General features: G+C 36.4%; 1 protein-coding gene and 1 long non-coding RNA gene across 2 annotated transcripts; both read right to left on the bottom strand.

The window, feature by feature from the left end:
- Positions 1 to 3,894: 3,894 nt before the first annotated feature.
- LOC103716680 (ubiquitin-conjugating enzyme E2-17 kDa-like) lies at positions 3,895 to 17,511 on the bottom strand. The gene is made up of 5 exons (XM_008804778.4): positions 17,325 to 17,511; positions 11,373 to 11,451; positions 9,382 to 9,509; positions 5,261 to 5,365; positions 3,895 to 4,260 (listed from the first exon to the last, which is right to left on the bottom strand). Exons 2-5 carry the CDS (start codon positions 11,440 to 11,442, stop codon positions 4,117 to 4,119), a joined length of 447 nt encoding a protein of 148 aa, XP_008803000.1. The 5' UTR covers positions 11,443 to 11,451; positions 17,325 to 17,511; the 3' UTR covers positions 3,895 to 4,116.
- Positions 6,337 to 9,375, bottom strand: LOC120110295. The gene is made up of 2 exons (XR_005511176.1): positions 8,611 to 9,375; positions 6,337 to 8,521 (listed from the first exon to the last, which is right to left on the bottom strand). It is a non-coding gene; the product is annotated as an uncharacterized LOC120110295 (long non-coding RNA).
- Positions 17,512 to 20,681: the final 3,170 nt, after the last annotated feature.

The following is a 20,681-nucleotide window of genomic DNA, read 5'->3' as shown; positions in this document are numbered from 1 at the left end:
CCCACAGGAGCTCTTAATTAATTAATACCTTTTTCTAAAGGATGAGGAGGCATGAGTGGGTGTCTTGCCTTTATGCCACTATACAACATCCATGTGATCCTTGTCCTTTTGGCTTGCTGGCTTCCTTGCTTTGAGTGGGATTAAACAAATCTAATGAAGCGACAATAGTCAACTGAAGTTAATTTGGAGAACCTCCCTCTCTCTCTCTCTCTCTCTCTCTCTCTCTCTCGAATGAGTACAATCCGTTTGGCTTCTTTTTGATGAATCTAATCCGCTTCATCATTCTCGAGTCTTATAAGCTAATCTTGGGCATTGGATCTCACTAAAATATCATGATAGCGGGTGGTATTTGGCATATTGGCACTAAGCTACTCAGATATCTGGCACGTGTATTGCCACGATGCATAGCACCTGAGAGTGGATTATGGGTTCTGCAAGAGTTGATCGTTTTCTAAATTATTGAAAAAAAATCATCAATTATTCGTTGATTTCTTCGTTATTTAAAAGAAATGATAATTTATTGATGATCGTGGAACTTCTAAAACCATTCAACAAATCAAACGATTGCCGGCTTTAATAAGAGCCACGCCATATAAAATAACATGAGCTTGAATGCGAGAAATAGATACATATGGCATCTGCCGGGTCTACTAGGTGGATCTTAGGTATTTGTATGCATTAAAAAAAAAAGCATATGTGGTGTGTATCGCCGACATGTATGAATAGATTAAGCATCATTGTTACTCATCACATTACGATTATTTATTAAGGTTATCCGCTATGGTAATCAAAACCAGCAATTGCAATTTCATAACCTTGGCATGAAATTACGATTAGTTTAGCTAGTCTTAATCATTTTCGAGAGCATGACATCACACCCCCACCGATTATGGTAGGATCGATTGAACATTTGAATGTGAGGGGATGTCATTATCAGGAGGCACCGAACCTAGCTACAGTGACGCCTGCGCGCTATGTGGCACTTGGGATGGCCGCTTGGAGCCCAACCAAACAAATAAAACACGTTCCAAGATACGCCGATTAAAAAGACTAACGATGAGAAGTTGATGACCAAAGGCATATCTATCAAGCGCCTGGAAAAATATATAATTGATAGCTCTGAACTCTAAAGACGAAAACAGGGACAGGCCTACATGAGAGAATCCGATGTCTGCTCGGCATTGAGCGTGAGATAGATTCGTGCTCGATGGATGGCCCGGGTATTATGGCATCCATGGTGTCAAACTATATATGTAGACAAGAGAATCAAACTGCAATCCATTTAAAGGTGACATTTTTGAGTGCTAAAATCTTAGGATTTAGTTGGATCCATCCCATATTGTGGATTCAGACTTTACTTCTCTAAAAAAATATTGCGAGTCCACAATCAGACGCAATGGTGTCATCCTGAATCCTAAAATTTTAGAATTAAGTGGTATCCACCTGTCCAAGTTTCTTAATGCCAACATCCGACACCATGGTGAAGCCGAGTCCAGTGTGGGACCAATTGGATCCAGATCTACTCAAATCACTTGCACCCCCGAGGGATCACCACTAGTTTAAAGTGAAATCCAACTAAACAAATCCATGGGTGGCCAAGGTCCTTTCTCTATGTGTCGGCAAATCGCTTTTAAAGGTTCTTCGATTCTTTAAGGGGTGGCAGAGATTGGATAAGAGGAGGGTTCAGCTTGTAGTAGAAGCGAGTGCTGTTGGTCCCTCTACCATGTGTTATCGCAATCATCTTGGCAGAGAGGAAGCAGAGAATGTTCGTTGCTTGTAAACCAAGCCTCCGAACACTGTGACCCTCATAATGGATGCAACCCTATGAGCTTCTGATCATCGGTATAGGGTCCTTATAGCCATTTTAGTTTTAAGATTTCCAAAGATTACCCTTCCTTTGAACAAATTAGAGGTAAAGGAAATGCCCGTAAGAAGAGCTTCTGTTCCTAGTTTTTTCTGGTTGGGTGTGTCATAATAGCATGCACTGAAGAAAACAGAGAAAAAACTGAATAATAAGAATTCAGTTAATTGTCATTAGGAATTTTTTTCAACTCTAAGTCCTAAATTGATAAATTCACTTACCATGGTGCCTCAAAATAATTTATTAATTGAAGACGGGTATAATTACCACAATTTATGATATTTATTTGAAACACTGTTTTAGAGGAGAGGATCTTAATTCGCACAATTGAATCCTACCTGAAAACACATTCATTTTAAGGCTCTCACATCATACATATTGTAAATATTTCATGTCATAAAATCATAATAATAGCTACATAAATAGCTATGGGGCTATAAATGATAACCAGAAACCTTGTAACGTGACTTGATTGCTAGAAATAATTGAGTTAAAACCCTAAGGTTACTGTATCAATTTGTATAGATCCCAATCAATAAACTAATGTGTGTGTGTGTGTGACAGGCTAGATATTTTATATCTATTAACAATATGCACATTATGACTTGTCAATTTATTATAAAATTCATCTTTCAATATTTATAAACAAACAATCAAGTTTTAAGATATCATGACCTAGAACTAATAAATAATCATTTTAGCATGACAAAAGAAAGGGGTGGCAAAATTTGACTTGCATTTGCAATGGGCACAAACCTCCCTACAACAAATTGGTCTAGGAGCGGTTCTCCATTGACCGGTTCCAGCTGAACATGAGTCAAATATATAATTAGATTTAACCCCCTTGAACCTCATAGGTCATCTAGGTTGATCCAATCGGACCGACTCTCAAATTTCAACATAGCTAATGGTTCTCCAAATTTTTTCCATGTTTTGGTTTATTATAAAACTTAAAAAAAGTTATAGAGTGATGGGCATGGTGGTTCACAAAATTGCAAAATGCAAAGTCAATTTTTAGCTAGAATTATAAATATCATATAAGTTAAATTTTAAGTCTATCTCAATTATAATGATATATTTGAAATTAATTTGATTCAGTTGTTTGTGACCCTAGAAGACCATGATCTTCTATTTTTTTAATTATATATAACTAATAAGCGAATACTTTAAAAAATTGGTGGAGCAAGTACATTATTTTATATAAAATAAATAGATCAACTAAGTATTTACATTTTTTAACCTAATTATTACCAAATGAGGTTAAACGGGTAAGATATGTCATGAGAAGATTTTGACCCTGGCCTGGCTTGACCAGACCTGAACGCAACCCGTCCTATTGCGATCCCCAACGAAGCATATGACATTGCAAGCATAGATCTTATTTTTATCTAATTATTAACTGTACGTAGCACCCTAAGGTTATTCTACATCCAGAACATGTTTTCTATGAAAAAACACTGAAAAGTTAGTAATAGTTCATACCATATAGAGCCAACAAATATTCAACTAGAGTTCTGAAACTGGATACAAACCTCACAAAAAATAAAACCCAAATCCTGACCCAAACTTGCTGGTCTTACTTTCATGTCCAGATCGATCCATTCTCTTGCTGATGTAGAATGAGTATGACAGAACCAGGTTTTCGGAGCTCGGCCTGAAAATACAACATTCGTTTTCGACCCTCCGGGACCATGCACAATATAAATGCAAGCTACAAGCACACCTCTGGAGCCGAATGAAGAAGTATGTTTTTTCAGACTAACACCCCACCTTCGCACAACCTGGTTCAGTTTCATTATTCGTACGAAGGAGTAGGCCCATTTGATCAGCTTTGATTTTATCACATACTCTTAATGACGCCTCAGGTCCACGTCGGTGGGGTTAACAATAGCAAATACAAATTTGACAAACAAGCCACAACAAGCCGCATCTGTTTGATCCGTTTCCTACAACTATCAGACCACATCAACCCACCCATATTTTAAAGGGCCTACAGAATGAACAAAGGCGAGTTATTGACAAGCTATTCTCAATTGAGCACCAGCATGAAGACGAGCATATGAATATTATTCACAATGAAAATTATAGCAGGCCAAGTAGCAGACATGAATTTGGTATATCTGGTCAAATAAGAAACAGAACAAACATGATACTCCATCTTAACGAAATCACTTTAAGAACATCATGAGAATCAGGACCTTCATCATTAGATTTCATTTGTCTCGATAGCATAACACACTCAGAGTAGGAGACCCTCATCCCATAGCATATTTCTGAGTCCAGCTGCGAGCTGTGGCCTCATACTTTGCTCTGTCAGTCTTGTACATATGAGCAATCTCTGGAACAAGAGGATCATCTGGATTTGGATCCGTCAACAAAGAGCAGATAGAAAGCAGGACCTGTTGCAAATTACATTGTTCACTATCAAGAATCACATAGTTCCAATCATAACATGTTCAGAGAAGGAAGAAAGTGAAATTGCCAATATAAACTGTGAAAACACAGATATCCGACTTGATTTGCAAAGCACATTACTATGATATAGGTTTAGGATCAGAAAAATGGTGCTCGCTTGAGTGATGATATCAACTGCTAAAAACTAGGCTCAATTCTCATCATAGATACTACCGTATATCTGATCAAAAATAAAATCATGACAATCCTAATAGGTTATCCTTTTTGTTGTATCGACTAACTTCATTGTCATTCTGCATATATTTTATTTTAACTCTAGAAAACAACAGTTCCTGGCAAGCATGTATGGGTTTGGCATGGACAAGAAGAATCATCAAATAATTGTCCATCTTTCAGGGGGAAAAACGAATAATTTTCCCTACAAGGGTCCCCAAAAGCAGCTTCCACCTACATAGGTTACATTTGAACTCTCATACATATTATAGGAACTCTCTTTTTCTTTCATTTTTGGCATCAAATGATCTGAATTTCCATATGGAAGTGAGTATTAAGAAAGTTCGGGAAATTTACAAAAACAAAAAAAAAAAAACACAAGCAAGACATATACTGCACATTTTTATTCAGAACTGGCCATTTGTATAAACTTGTGATAAAAACTGAATTTTCTGCTTTATTCTTTTTCTTTTCAATGTATCTTCACAGCACATTCACATCAATAGCAACTTGCAAATAATACTGCAGCACCATAGACTTTAGTTCTGTTCTTGTTCTTAATGCTCATTAACAGAAACACACAAATTTATGAAAGATTGGAGAAATTTTAACATAAAACATAATTTTCTTATTTTCTTCAACCAGTATTAAATGCCAAAAAAACTGTTTATTTCCTATCAATAATGGCATAAAAAATCGAGTTACAGAAAGGGATACATCCTGTTTGTTCAACACAAATCAAAACAAGTAAATAACATTTGCATGTCATACCTTTGAGATGGTCAGGGCAGGACTCCACTGCTCCTTAAGGATATCCAGACAGATACTCCCATTACTATTGATGTTCGGATGGAAGACCTTAGTCTTAAAAGCAACCTAAAATGTGTAACTGTATCAGTGTATGAAGGTATTGATCCAGTATAACAAAAATTAAAAAGGAAAAGAACTGTTGATTATTGATAAATCACTGAAATGATCTCAACCGTTAAATGTCATGTATATAGAATATAAAAATATGGCACTGTATATGCCACAACCACACCAACAAGCATAGTTCTAACTTCTGGTGATTATTTTAACACAATATTCTGTATAATTGAGTCCCCATTTTCCATGGATTACCTACAGAAAGAAGAACTCCATCTTTATGTCATCCGTGGATGCGTGCAAACACCTACTGACCTACAAATTTCATGCAAGTACTAACCTTTCTCACTAAACCTTTAATGACAGCTGTTAATATTAATTTGGTATGTAAGCAAGTTCTAGTTAACTAGAACCAAACTTGTCATCTAAATGCACTTTCATTACATATACATACATACATACATACATACATACATACATACATATATATATAGTCATCTTGATGAAAAAGAAACCAAAAGAAAAAAAAAAGAAATGAACTTCAAAACAGACACAGCTACTTTTGCATTCCCTTCTAAAAATAAGGTTCCTTCTCTAGACGAACACTGAGATAATTCAATATTCCTAAAGATCTCCCAAGTCTTTTGACTTTCTGATCTAACTGTTGGATTCTTCTATTTTCTTCCACTCCAAATCTCCCACTAAACAGCATGTGGCTACTCCAAGTTTCTTGTCTTTCAAAATAACTGGACATAGAAATCATCATACATTGTAGATAAATTAAAAAAAGCTTAAGAGAGTTTTCAAGCAACCTCATTTCAAAAACAGTTCTGAAGCAATCTTTTTTTTAACAACAAAAAAATGCAAGGGAGGAAATTTTTTGTATAGCACATGAACATCTACATCAGTCCTCCCAGCACAATCTACTTTCTACTTAAAATATAAATAATGATGACCTCCACATAAAGGATTGAATCTCAGAGGGACATTGGGATTCTGCACCAACTTCAATAGATTTGTGGGCCCCAAAATACAAGCACTTCGTAGAATGATCTAGCATAGTAAGATCCTTGAAAGTAGAAAACCTAGCAACCACTCCCCCAAAATCAATATCAACAATGAGAATGAATGTCAAGTGTCCTCTCACTTCAGCTTAGTTTCTACATTATTTGGGCAATGAACAGCCCAATTTGCTAGTTCTGAAGGTTAAACCAATAACACATAACTCTGGTCCTTCAATTGATTAAAGTAACTAATGTTAAGGAAATAGATTCAGTAACTAGAGAATAGGAAAATAGACTGAAATGGACTCTTGCAGTACTTCCCATGCATCTCTAAAAAAATGTTCTATCACCTCTCCAACATTATAAGCTCTCCTTGCTCTCCTTTCTTGAAGCATGGGCCTTGTTGTCTCCATATACCATGATTGAACTGACAGACACTCCATCCAAATGAAGACAGTTTCCACATGCTCTTGTTGGATTAAGAAAAAAATACTATGATGTAAACCATGCAAAATTTATTCACCTTTTCAAGCAGATGAAAATCACAGATAACAGGATGGTTAAAACTTAATTTCCAGTTGAGACATTATCCACCAGCAGAGATAGGAGCAACATCAAACACAGATTTTTGTTTCAGATAAAGGGTAATTTGGGGAAGTGACTGTTCAAATCATGATGAAATGTTCCAAAATTCAAATACTTACTATGATATAACATAGATAAAGCTTCCAAATTCCAAAAACTTAATGCTCTGCATCAATATATCCTAGTAAGTGTTTTTATATCTACTTTATAAAAATATTAGAATTTTGAATTTCCGAAATATTTCAGAAACATTCAATCACTTTTTTCCACAATACCGTTGATATTGGGGGGAAATCTTGTATCCAATGATCTCTCAGTAATCTCCACCAATAGATACTCCAACCTATAATAGTGCTTGAAATAACTGAACATAACTGAATTCTAAGATATTTCCATTCTTACTAAAACATGACGACAACCGTCTCTTCGATCTGAAATATGCTTTGCATACAACCCCAGTTTCCTCTTTCGCCATGCTATCTTCGTTGGCAAACGGGTGGGTTAGAGCGAGCGCTGGAAAACCTGACCCTTGGATAGTTTCAATTCTTGATAAAACTTAACTAATAAAAAGTTTCATCTTGTTCATGACCAAAGTTTCTATAAGTTAGAATTTTAATTAATCAATACTTTCTTCATCCAACCAAATGTTGGCTTGATGCCCTCGCCATCTAGCACTCTCATCATTATGAGGGTCTCCAATAATGAACTCAATTTCCATGTAAACAATCATTACATTTAACATATTGGTTTTATATTCTCATGCATAAGCAATGTGCATGCTCAAAATAGTTTTACGACATTTTTATCTATGCCTTTTTGAATACATAATAAAGGAAACAAATGGAAGTTATTTGAAAAAATAGTTGCTGATGGTCCTAAAGGATATGTGTTTCTTGATCTTTTACCTCTTTTAAGAAGAGTAGATTTGAGAAATCTACCTATTCAGACTAGGATTAGTTACAAAACTGAATTGGTTATATGTTGAAACTGGGATGTAAATGAGATCATGATCAAGAAAACTTATTATAGTCTTCGTACAACAGACTACAGCAGAGTTACAAATAAATATGAAATAGGTTTATTGAATGAAATATTAATTCTTCCTTCAAAAGATCTCTCAGCCTCATCATTCTTAAGTTTTCTAATCATGTCTCATCTCTTCTCTCAAATCCTTTTATCTAATGTCTCTCCAATCTAAACCCTGCAGAAACTATATAAATCCCTCCTAGTCATTATCCCTAGCTAGTATTTCACATGTGCTCTGCACATGCCTTTCAAAAAAGTGTGGAGAGAGAGAGAGAGAGGCAGAACAAGAAAAGGTAAGTGTTCAGTTTGGAGGTGGGGACTCTATCGCACTTCCACTGGTTTCGCTTTTGTGGAATCTGGCTTCACATGTCCAACTCTTATAATTCACTTCAGATTCAGTAGATATGGACCTGAATGTGCTCAGAGGTATCGAAAATGATACAAGTATTCCATGCCTGTTTTCTGGATCCGCAGTATCTGCTCTTCAACCTTAACTGTGGCTTCCACAAATCAGTGGGCAAGTAGGGGCGAGCCAATGTTATATACAACCCTGCCACATTAGGACTCAATTTAACTCAAATTTCTATCACAAAAAAAAAAAAGAAGAGGAGGGAAGAGAAGAAAATGTCTCCTCCCAACCATGTCACTTCCATGTGCATTCCATTAACAAAGTTGGCCTTCAGGTCTCCTATTGTCCATCAAGAACACCTGCAGAATCCTCTTGAGCGAGGATCTGATAGTTATATGATTGTGGGATGAGCAGGCAAAAGTTTCACATGCCAACTAATGATAAATAGGTGAACTGCAGTAATTAATTGAAAAAAATAAAAGTAGCAATGTTATGGAAGCCAAAGTGGAGTTCATGAATAGAGGTTCAAGCTTGGAATGGTACTTCACCTATCCTGGTGATGCAACTAATTGAAGCCAACTGTTGCTGAAAGCAAATGCAAGAAAGCAATAGCATGCAATCATCCACAATTAGGAGCAATAGCTGAATGTATATAATTAATATTATGATCTCCTAAATGTATGAACACAATACTGAACAAAAATAAATTGCTGAACTTTATCATATATCAATGAACCAAATGGCCTTTCCAGAAATCGATGATAATAAAGATATGAAGCAAACATCAAGCAACAATAAAGAGAAAGTCACCCCAAAATGCATGCTATATGCCTTTAGTACCTAAAAGTTAGTGCTCTAATCAACAAGGAGACTTATATACACCCCCCCACCCCCACCCCCCGCGCCCACCAAAAAAAAAGGCAGAAAAGTAAAAGAAAAAGAAAACATCCCCTAATTAGGGGTGGAACTTAAAACAGAAAAACAGACCATCATGACAACAGACTAGACGGGAGCACCTGTAAATGAGATATCCAAAAGCTATGCCAGAATATCACTCATACCTTTGGTGGCTTGAAAGGATAATCTGGAGGGAAATGAATATTTACTAAATATACACCTCCAGCATATGGACTGTCAGGAGGGCCCATGATCGTTGCTTGCCAATGAAACATGTCCTGTGCTACAGGACCTGCAAAATATAAACATAAATTCCCAGCATTAGTGCAGTAGAGAAAACACTGAACATATCCAACCATATCCTATTAAAGATTGCATGTTGAGTCAGCAGAAGCTTTTTATTTCATCTGCTATGAGTCCCTGACTAACCCTTTTAGGTCATTCCCCCCACTATTATGGTAAGTATACAAACCAAATTCCTCACCTTATCATAGCCTCGCATCTTTATTTTGTTGCAAAGTGACCATGCTATCTGATTTGCTTTTCCACCACATTTTCAGTGTAAATCTTGCATAGCAACTTTTACCAATAATATGTTCATTTCTAATCAAGTACAACAATCTGAGCCATACCAAGGGTTCAACGTTGTTACCGTCTTAGTCTCAAGATCATATATCCTACAAGTCTCAAGAAGCATGCAACAACTTCACAACGCACTAAAATGCCCCTCTTGACTTCATCCATCCAACTCTAGTTCTATAAGGTAAGAATTTGTATATGCCTCCACTATTTTATATAACCAATCAAAGATAAGAAAATAACTATGGCTACATATATCTTGGGAATCAACTTTGATCATGACCAAATTATCATTTGTATTCAAGATACAGTTGAGTTACTTGGAAACAAAAGCTCATCAGTAACCATCTGAGACAAAGTGCGATTCAAATTAAGACACATAGCAGTACAGATGACCTGCCTTTTTATCAAAGAGTGCAATGTACTTCATCAATGATTTTGAGGATAACCCTGCAAAGAAAATCTCATTTTGAAGATTTAATCTGCCTAATCCTTTATTATGATGTTTTCCACAAACATTCTATGACAAGACACTAATTAATTTAATTCTCTGATCTTCTGTTGACATAATATTACACTTGATAATGAAAAACTACTAATCAAAATTCCCAATAGTTTTAACCTGAGCATTTCTTTGAGGAATAGGACATCATTGTGCTAATTAATCAATTTAAGGGTGGGGAAATTGAGACCATTACAAAGGGAAAAAAGATTTTAACGGAACACTTGCACCATAAAATCAACCCAAGCCAATAAAGAAAAAATAAATAAATAAATAAATCACTGCTTAAGTTAATACTAAAGTCCTAACACTTCAATAAATGAAAAGTAACTAGGACCAACTTCATCATTGTCACAGTGACACAAGTCCTGGACTAAGTTAACATAGTTAAAGTTTAACTATCGCCTGGTAAACATGATTACATAACCATATTAGCTTTAATAGTTTCACACGGGCAGGTGTTGCACGTTATAATTGAAGTTACCAAACTTACATTCATAGTTTCCACTTCATAAAAAACATCTCCTTGAAGATGTATCTTATTGATATGAAAAAAATGACATGCTTTAACGATTATGCGAAGTCAAAAACTTCGCCAACAACATTGGCAACCAGTGCCATCTATAGAAAGTTTTACATAGAGTGACTTCCACCCAAGCAAGACCTATATTTACACAAAAGGTAGTCCGAAATATAAGAACTCAAACTATCCCCTGCAGCCTTTAGAAGTCTCAAAATTTAATCCAAATTCACAAATCTGGAAGTAAAATAAAAGAAAGCTAGTGCAAAACAATAACATCAAGTTGAGAAAGGCCCCTCCAGCAATTTTTTACATTTTTTCTTTTCAAGAGTGAAGGTCATTGTCCTTCCTTCCCTCTGCTTTTTGACAATTGACAACTTGTGTCATCTTCAAGAAAAAAAGAAGCATAAGAGAAAACGAGGGTGTGGTTCCTATAAGAAATAATGAATCAAATATAACTTGACATAGAGAGGAAAAAATTACATGAAGAGGGATTTAGAAATGGAGTGGTGAGAAACTAAAAAGACCGAATCTGGCGCTACAGCCAATTGTACCTGCACTGCAGGAGGTAGGAGGATCCTTCTGCAAATCCTTCAGCTCCTTCAGGATACGCTTTGATGCCATGAGAATCTTCTGCAAAACAAAATTTAAATAAAAGTTTCAGACTCTTAAAGGTTAAAGGCCAATGCTGACAAGGATGACAAAACACATGAAGATTATGAATTTAGGAATCCAAATAAAATTACACTATTCTCAAATATTAGAATCCAAAGGAGTATTTACTAAGTGATCAGAACCTAGAGGAAACAAACTTTCAAAAGAAAAAAAAAAATTGGAGAACCATTTTAATTCTAAACCACAGTAATTGCATGGGTCAAATGAAACCATAGCACTATTTTTGCACTGGATAAAGTTCCTACAATTTGGAAACTGATCAAAGGCCATCCAGTTCAAAGTAAATATACTAATAACATGCAGAATCTCATGATTCTTTTTTTCAGGGAGACTATGAAAAGAGGAAAGATGGCTTAACAGAGAAATAACCTAAAAGGAAAATCTTTTGATTGTACTCAACCGGTGCCCCATAAGCCTATCCGTAAACATATGATTGAATTCAATATGTTGTTCATTTATGTTTGATTGCGTCATAGTTCTATAATTCAAATTAGGTTTATCCTTGGCTGAACTACATTGGCAAGAAAAAAACAGTTGGTACAGCTAATCCATGAACAGCCAACCATCATATTGTAAAATTGGAAAAGTTCAATCCATGGTCATTTGGGGCCTCCTAAAAGGCTCTACTAAATTTATCAAGTTGTTCCAAATAATCAAAATGGTCGAATGATGATTTCCAATCCAACTGTTACTATGCTAACAAAAATTTAGTTCCAACATCCTCTTTCAACTTCAGTTATCAACAAACGCCATGGAGTCTATGCCAACTATATAAATACCTTCAACTTCAATAATTTCATGTAAAATTTGACAACTTGATCCTCTCCCTTGCAACATAAGCACTATGAAGCATTAATATTGCTAAAATCACCATGAGAAAAATGGGAATCTATCTATAGGCATCACTGAAGTGTCATCAGAATGAAGTTTTAATAGACCATATTGAGAAATAATCCACTCTCCAACTATTCTTATTAGCAACCAGACATTGAGCATGGATGGTGACACATTGATAGAATCACCTTGCTTCCATCATTAGAGAGAACAGTAGCTTCTAATTTCTCCAAATGACAAATGGAAGCACCATTTCCAAGGAAAAACCACAATTTACTATAGCTTCCATAAATGTCATTAATTTGTGAAAACTATTAGGCCCAGACCCATCAAAAAATTATACAATAATCTGCTGTGTGTCTCTAAGTGATACAACAAATTAACACTTTTACTAGCATCCAACAGATAACCTCAAAACAATGTCAAATCACATAACAATAACACCTCGAATGGTACCAAACTCACTCTTCAAGTGTGCATAACCCGCTATTCACACAAAACCTAAATGCTCAACCGAAATCAAATTTCTTCAAGAGTTGACCACTTTCAGATTTCCATCTTAAGCCTTTTTTGACATCTTAGTCAAAAGAAAATAATTTCTTCATTAATTTGAGAACTCCTGGTGCGTCATGAAAATCATGACAATCATCTAAGATTCATGTCTCATGGACCTTGTAAACTATTCAATCATAACATAGTAATTTCAGATTGGGTTCACCTCGCTAACACTGATTGAAACCCTTAGCCTCCATGGAGGTACCTAACTAGTAACATCAATGAGAGCCCGTAAAACAAGTGAACACAAGACATTATCAGAACAATAACCTGCATGCCTTCTATATAAAATAAACATCATGTGATCTAATAATATTTATCTATATAGGTTTAACTAAATGGTTACATAACAAATGCCAGAATTCAGGATATTTGCAAAATTCTACCAGAAAATGATGAAGAAAAATGTGTAAAAGCTGAAATACTAATTCCAGCACAAAGTTACCAAAACTATAGAGCAAAAAATCTTATATAACATGCCAACAACACTTGTCTCATCTAGTTCACAGCCCACATCTCAAGAAAAAGATCCAGGATTCGACTCAAGATTTTGTCACTCCCACAAAACTAGGGCCACAAATGAGCTGAGGCGAGTTGAGTTGGCTTCTCAGCCATAGGTTGATATGTAATGGGGTTGATCAAGCTTGAGTAAAGCTCGACAAGACATGATCAAGCTTTGCTCGTTCATCAAAGCAAACTGATCCTGAACGAGCTCCTTATCGAGCTCAGATTATCCTTATTCACTTTTGCAAATTCAAGGATTCCAATTCAATTCACTCATAATGGTTGAGCTTTAAAAAATGTTCGACATAGGCTTGGTGGCAAGCCGAACCAGGCTTGTAAGCCTGTTCTCGGGAGAAGACTGAGTTGTGCATGACCAGCTAATTCATTTGCAGCCCCAAACCAAATTTCCCACAAGAAAGGGGGAAAATCTTATATAACACGATCCTTCACAGTCCTTGTAAGGAACTTTACTATGCATGATCCACCAATCGATTTTGCAGTAATTTGTCTTGTTCACCCACTTCGTAACTATTAGCAAGTACTTCTCTGTTCTTGAATTCAGATCTTTATGAAATAAAATAAAATACTAGGATTTGACTGAAAAAACTGATCAAAACTCCTTGAAAATTGAATTATTCCATTAGATCTCAAGAGCTACAAAGTGCCATCACTTTTTTTATATTCATTATTAGAAAAAAGAATTGACTACTACTAAATAGGTAATAAGTTATGAAGTACTTGCTGATTCCAATCAACTATCTGCCTCACATGATCCACACGGAATAGTTGGACAATTTTTCTTCCAGCTGATTCGGGGGATCCCTATGTTGCTATTCATGTATGCAACTAACATAGCCCTATCACCATGATTAAGTAGATATAAATTAACCAATCAAATTTTTGAGTGACTACAGTACAGATCTCATAACTATGATTAATTATCAAATATGGTTTAAAAAAATAACAAAATAATAATGATTTACTTTTATAGTAAATATGTACATTTTTGTCATGGGAATACTAGCAGATGCTCCCAATCATCTCTTAGATCACATGTGAAATTTCCAATATGCGAGACAAAGCCTTCTTCATTTAATAATTTGGATTATAAGCTGCGCACTTATAGCCTTGTTTCCACAACTATTTGGGAGTTAAGCATTTATAACACATAAGAAGATAAACAATATCATATGACTCAATTAAAATTTTACCCTTTTCATTAAAATTTTTGTCATCCCCAAACTTGGTTGGGTGAAAGAAACTGTTACCAACCTACTGAATGCACGTGATATTTTGCTGCAGCCCATAATGAAGATCATATACTATTTCAGTTATTCTCTATCATGATCGTAACCCATAAAAGCACTCTTGCCATTCTTGTTTGTGGCAATAATACCCTTTTTTATCTATGCAATGGACTTATTCTGAGAACTGCAACTACATTTAGCTTCTTTCACTGGGGTTGGGCATCGATGTCTTTTAACTTCATCAGCTGAAGGTGCTCGACTATAATAGATCAAGCCACAACCATTTGCACACCCTGATTTTGCCTCTCCAGTTTCATCCCTAGTCGCATCACTCATCATAAATTAAGATCCAACACTTGTTTAAGTGATAATATGGGCATTCTCTAATCAAGAACTCATTCTTGAATACCAAACTTATAAACTCCTAAAAGCCATGACATGTAGATAACTGCCTAGGGAATCTCTGGATACTCCATTTCAATCTTCTTGCTATTAACTTCAAGTTGATTTGACATAGGAATCACCTTGTCAAAGTCAAAAATCATTTTAGAACATTCAAATTGTCATCTTAACTTTCACTACTTCCAAGGTAACTCCTTTCAAAGTGCACACCTCTTTCATTTTACTAGTACTTAACATACTAAAAGTCATGTATCCATTGCTTGAAACATGAAGAAATGAGCACATTTCTCAATTCTCTTTAGTGCACCTTCCAGGCTCAGGGAGCATTAACTACTCTAGTTCAATAACAGCCTCCATGTAGTTCTTCACTATATTCTAGATTTTATATCCAAGAAGTCCATTAACCTAAAAACTCTGATGGCACTAATTACTAAAGAATGACTTGTAGAGACTAGGATTCATCTCTCCTAATTAAAAGGCATGATCTACAAATTTCTACGTTAATAGTTTGCCCGTGAAGAATTGCAAATCAGCTCATACTTCCGAGATCTAACTTTCGGTTTTGGACGTTCATGATTCACAAAGGAGGATAAAACATGGATAATGAGCAAAATAGGATTCTGACTTCATTGATTTCAATAAGGGCAAATCAACCATCTACATGTTTAATCTAAGAGTTACAAGTGAGTCAAAAGGGTTCAAATCTGGCATGGCCTCATTTTGACTCTAATTAGCTTTGGGTTTAGAGATTTAGATGAGCTGCCATTCATGTGGTGGGTTGTACTAAATTTCTTTTCAAATTAGGTCAGTGTAAGGTGTAAGTCTAAAGACTAAGAACCTAGACTCAGATTCCTGAATGAATTTTTCTCAGGTCCAAGCAGTATTTTTCGTGCTTGACTAGTCTAATCCAGGAGATTCAGACCCTATCCAGTTGGAATTCAAGTTTTTGTGCGGACCCATATCTAACCCATAAGATCAAATTGGATATGGGTCAAGTCCAGGCCCAATCAGCTAAAATCTGATTCATGTCTAGATGTCTCCCTTACGTCCCTAGTTACTTTATCTTTACATAAATTCAAACATGGACTCCGAACACCAATAGCCTATTTGTCAACCTTTCTATAGACAGTCTAGGCAACTACCATCAACTGTGCTTCGCAATACGAGGAGATGTTATCTTAACCTATATGTCTCAGTTTAGCTAGTTATCTAACCAACATACCTTGTTGAGCTACCAGTTCACATTTTCTTTTCTTAAGCACATGAAAAGCCTTCTTCTTCCAGAAGACCAGAAAGTAGAAGCACATCAGACGAATGGACCAAATATAACAGATGTATTTTCCTTCATCAAATACTAGTTATGGATACTCCATCAATTCAGTGCCTCTCAACCTATAATTGTGGAATCAGAACACGGATGCATTCCTAGACCATGCAATGTTTTGAGATGGAGGATGTCACCATGTAAAAGCTCTTAACACTCGATGAGCTCCTAATTCTCCCTTGATCATCAGGCTGAAACCTACTTTACCATGTCGCCAGCAGTGCATTGCCAAAGTTCAGTTAGATCTTAGTTTAGGGTCTAAATAGGATAACAATTGTACCAAATCATGGTTTAAAACACATCATATACTACAACAGCAAGATAGCTCCTTCCTTTAGCATTCTAGCTCCTTATTTTAGCATTCTTTTACTATTGCACCTCCTTCAGGCAACTTTGATTTTCTTTTCACATTGCCACTGAACATTTCTTTCATATCCAAAACTACGCAGCAAATCATGGTAAGTGATCGAGCAATACGTAAATTTTAAAAAAAAAGTCTCCTCTTCTGAAATTTGGTAACACGTAGACTAGTAATCCAAGCGGCAGCTAAGAAAATGGACAAATGAAGGGAGGATTCGTGATGCTCGCGCGCTCGAAACAAGCGAACCATCCGAGACGTACGATTTAAGATTGTTCACAAATCGACCAATCCCAAAAATGATATCTAACCCATCGCATATGAATCTAATCCCCTCTTCCGCATAATAAACCAGAAATTTAGAAACAAAAGGGCCGATCTAAAAACCCTAGAAACGAATTCGATCAAGCCTCACGGAATGAAACCCCAAAATCCAAATCAAGAACGAAAAATAAACAGAAGCAGGCAAAGAATCGAGATCGGAGCAAACCGGACAAGAACAGCAAGGCCTCAGAGCCCGATCGAATCGAAAGAAATAACGAAATCAAACCCTAGGTACTCGGGAACTGATCGCAATCCACGGAAACAAGAAGGGAAGGAGGCGAACCTGGGTCGAAATCAGGGGGCGCCTTGTCGACGGGGGGCTAGGGTTTCACGCTCGGAGCTCTCGGCCTCGGAGGACGGCGAGAAGAATTTATCGCCAAGAATGGGGAAAAATAAAGAGAGAGGGACGGCCTTGGGAATCGGGTCAGATCCACCGCCGCGCCGCCACCGCTGGTGCAGGGAGGCAAGGGCACCTTATGTAGTCAGAGAAAAAAATGTAGTGACGATAATGACCCTGAGGCTTTAGGCGAATGGCAAGTGATCGGTGAGTTGCTGTGTTGTTTTGGGGTGGGTAGAGATGGAAACGTTCGGGAAGGCCGGCCATCGGTTTAATGGCCCCTCGCCTTGTTCCATAGAATACACGTGTTTTTTTAATCAACTTGATAATTTCAGCCAACTTGAATCAACCTTTGTTCGATCTTGGACAACGGGAGAAGGGAGGGATTAGGACTTGGTAGAGACCAGCCAAGACCAAATTTAAGATTGACCGTTGGATTATATTTAATTATTACAGTTCGTGTTACTTGAGGAAGACTTGAGATTAATTTTCGAGCATGCGAACGGTGCTCGAGCTTAGGTCAATTATATTTAAATTAAGCTTGATTCAAGTCCGCATAGAACCAAGTTCAGGCTACTTGGATTATTTTGACAATCCTGATTAATTTATGAACTTACTTCAGCCAAGTTTTTAACTTGCCTAGATTATTTGTAGAATTAAGAGGACATATTTGGAAAATATCTAGATTTTTTTGTGCAAAGAAGAAACGATAGCAGTTTTTTTATAAAAAAAACACTTGGTTGGTGAATTATGTGGTGAGAAACTGACTGGGCCGGTCCACTTGATCGGCCCAGTCAGTTTGGCCCAACAAAGGAAAAAAAAAACTGACATATGCCGTGCACATGCCTGAAGAAAAGAGGACTTCCGATAGAAGTCTTCTTCCTACCGATCTCGTCGGATGGAATCCAACTCTTGGTCAGATTCCTGTTGCCCTTAGGCCTATTGAGAGGCCCTCCCTTGAGTCCTCTCTCATCCTCATCAAAGAACCGGCCTCGATCGGAGTTCACCGTCGGTGTCTTCCGACGATTTTTCTTTTTGAGCACCGATCACTTTCGCACCATTGCAATAGCCAATTGCTATTGGAAGAGCCACTATCAAGCTACTGCTTTTCTCTCCCTTCCAAACCTTTTGAAACCTATATTTTGGTTAATGATCGTTGAAATTTGGCCAAGAAAGGCAATACCCTATTTTTCTCTATTTTTGAAAACAAACTATGTTTCTTCTTATTTATGGTGCTTTTTGCCGCCTATGCTTGTCGCCGAGGCCTCCTTCTATTTCTCCACAATAGTTTATCACCTTGGTTGGAGTTTTGATTGCCGAATTTGTCCTGTTTCATGATTTAAGAGGTTGGAACCCCTATTTTGATCCATTTTGGTGCTGCTCGCCGCCAGTCACCACAGCCGCCTGTTGGCCTGCCGTGGGTCCGCTAACCCTTGGCGTAACCACCACCACCCTTTCCCTCTCCTTTATTCTTCCTTAGCTAGAGAGAGACTTTGTTCTCTCTTCCTCTCTTCTTTCTCTCTCTTTCCATCCTTTCTGTCTTGTTTGTCTCTACTGAATTTTCTCTCTCTACTTTCTCTAGAGATGATAGATCAAGTAAAATACTTCTCTTAGTGATTTTGGATCAAGCCTGATGAAGGATTCTAATCTAGAGTCATCAGGCAGCATGCCAACCCCCACCTTAGCCCTTGCAAAATACTATTAATTTAATCATCCCCGATCTCTGTTGAACTATATATGCCCTAGTTCGAGTATGATTCGATGAAGTCACCTTAATTAGACCGACCGAGATGTCAGACATTTCCGCTTGGTCAGTTCTATGAGAGTATTGAAATTTAGAGTTTTCATTTTTTTTAATAATTATGCTAAAACTTTAATAAAAAATATAATTTTTAAATAAAAGGCTCAGAGGGTAACTTTCAAAATTTATTGGACCTAAAATTTGATTGCTTTCACGAAGTAGGTAATATAACTTTGTACTCTTTTTTTAAAATTTATTGGCAAATTTATGAATATTTTTTGAATCAAATTATTCTCGATTTATGAACTTGATTCTTAATGTTTTATTATTATATATGCCTCTTTCCTGTGTGATTTTTGATTGAATGTATTGATTTCGATATGGATTATGTTCGATTGATCTTGATGTCGTATAATTTATTATTTGGAACACTTAATATGCTTTGAGAAAGCAAGTTTTGCTTCAAAACGGATTTGGACTCGCAACTAGACTATGTATCGATGCCCTGCCAGTAAGGGTTACTTGCTGGTATATCGACACCCTACAAATGGAGGTTATTCACTAGTATATTGACATCCTACTAGTGGGGCTTATACGTTGGCATATTAACGCCCTACTAGTGGGGGGTTATACATTGGCATATAGACAACCTGCCAATGTAGGCACTTTGATGAGCTCACATTCTGACCCAACCATAGGGTATAAATATAGTTGTAGTTCAGGATTATCGAGATGAACTTGATGATTTGAAAGAAATTGATTTATGAAAAAGATTTGAAATTTGAAATGACTGGATAGCATATCGATTTGGTTTTGAATTGATATATTTTTGCATTCTTAATTTTAGTATATTATTATTATTTTATTGCTTGATTTATCTAATTAAAGTGTTCATTACTTGTTAGACTGTCTAGCTCATTATATAATTTTTTATTATTTTGCAGATCCGAAAAACTAACTGACTTAAGGATTTATCTTGAGAGAGCAATTAGAGACAATATTTTATTTCAAGGCAAGATTTTGGAATATTATTAGTTTTGTAGAACTTTTTATTTTGCTATTTAATTAAAATTTGAACGTTATTATTTAAATTATTTTTGTTGCTGTCTGATTATGCTATCATAATGAGATGTCTTGTATGCTTGTGGAGCAACTCCGATGATTGTGATAATTGGTGGAGCACTAAAATACGGCGGCCAATAAATTTTTTTTTCTTCTTCCTCCTCTTTCTTTCTTTTTCATTGGACAAGCATTACTACGGAAGGGGATTTAACGACAAATCAAATGCACAAGTTCTATCTGTTTAAATGGATTAGACGTGTGCATTACCATTGATAAATTTTCAGTTTAGTTACTTCTCTATAGATCAAATAAGCATCTGCGTAAGGGCCTTTTAGATGCATGCCACAATGCCTAGAGAGGATGAATTGGTGAGGAAATTGTGACAAGAAATCAGAAGAATGTGACGCATCGACCCCATAAAAATTTCAATGCTTTTGGGATATCAAAGAAAGACAATGCCGCAATGCCTGACAACTCCGATCGGCACTATATTAAGACTT

This window comes from Phoenix dactylifera, chromosome 3, assembly GCF_009389715.1.
Source record: "Phoenix dactylifera cultivar Barhee BC4 chromosome 3, palm_55x_up_171113_PBpolish2nd_filt_p, whole genome shotgun sequence".
Classification (NCBI taxonomy): domain Eukaryota; kingdom Viridiplantae; phylum Streptophyta; class Magnoliopsida; order Arecales; family Arecaceae; genus Phoenix; species Phoenix dactylifera.
The sequence above is the reverse complement of the archived record's forward strand: the minus strand, read 5'-3'. Positions and strand labels throughout refer to the sequence as shown.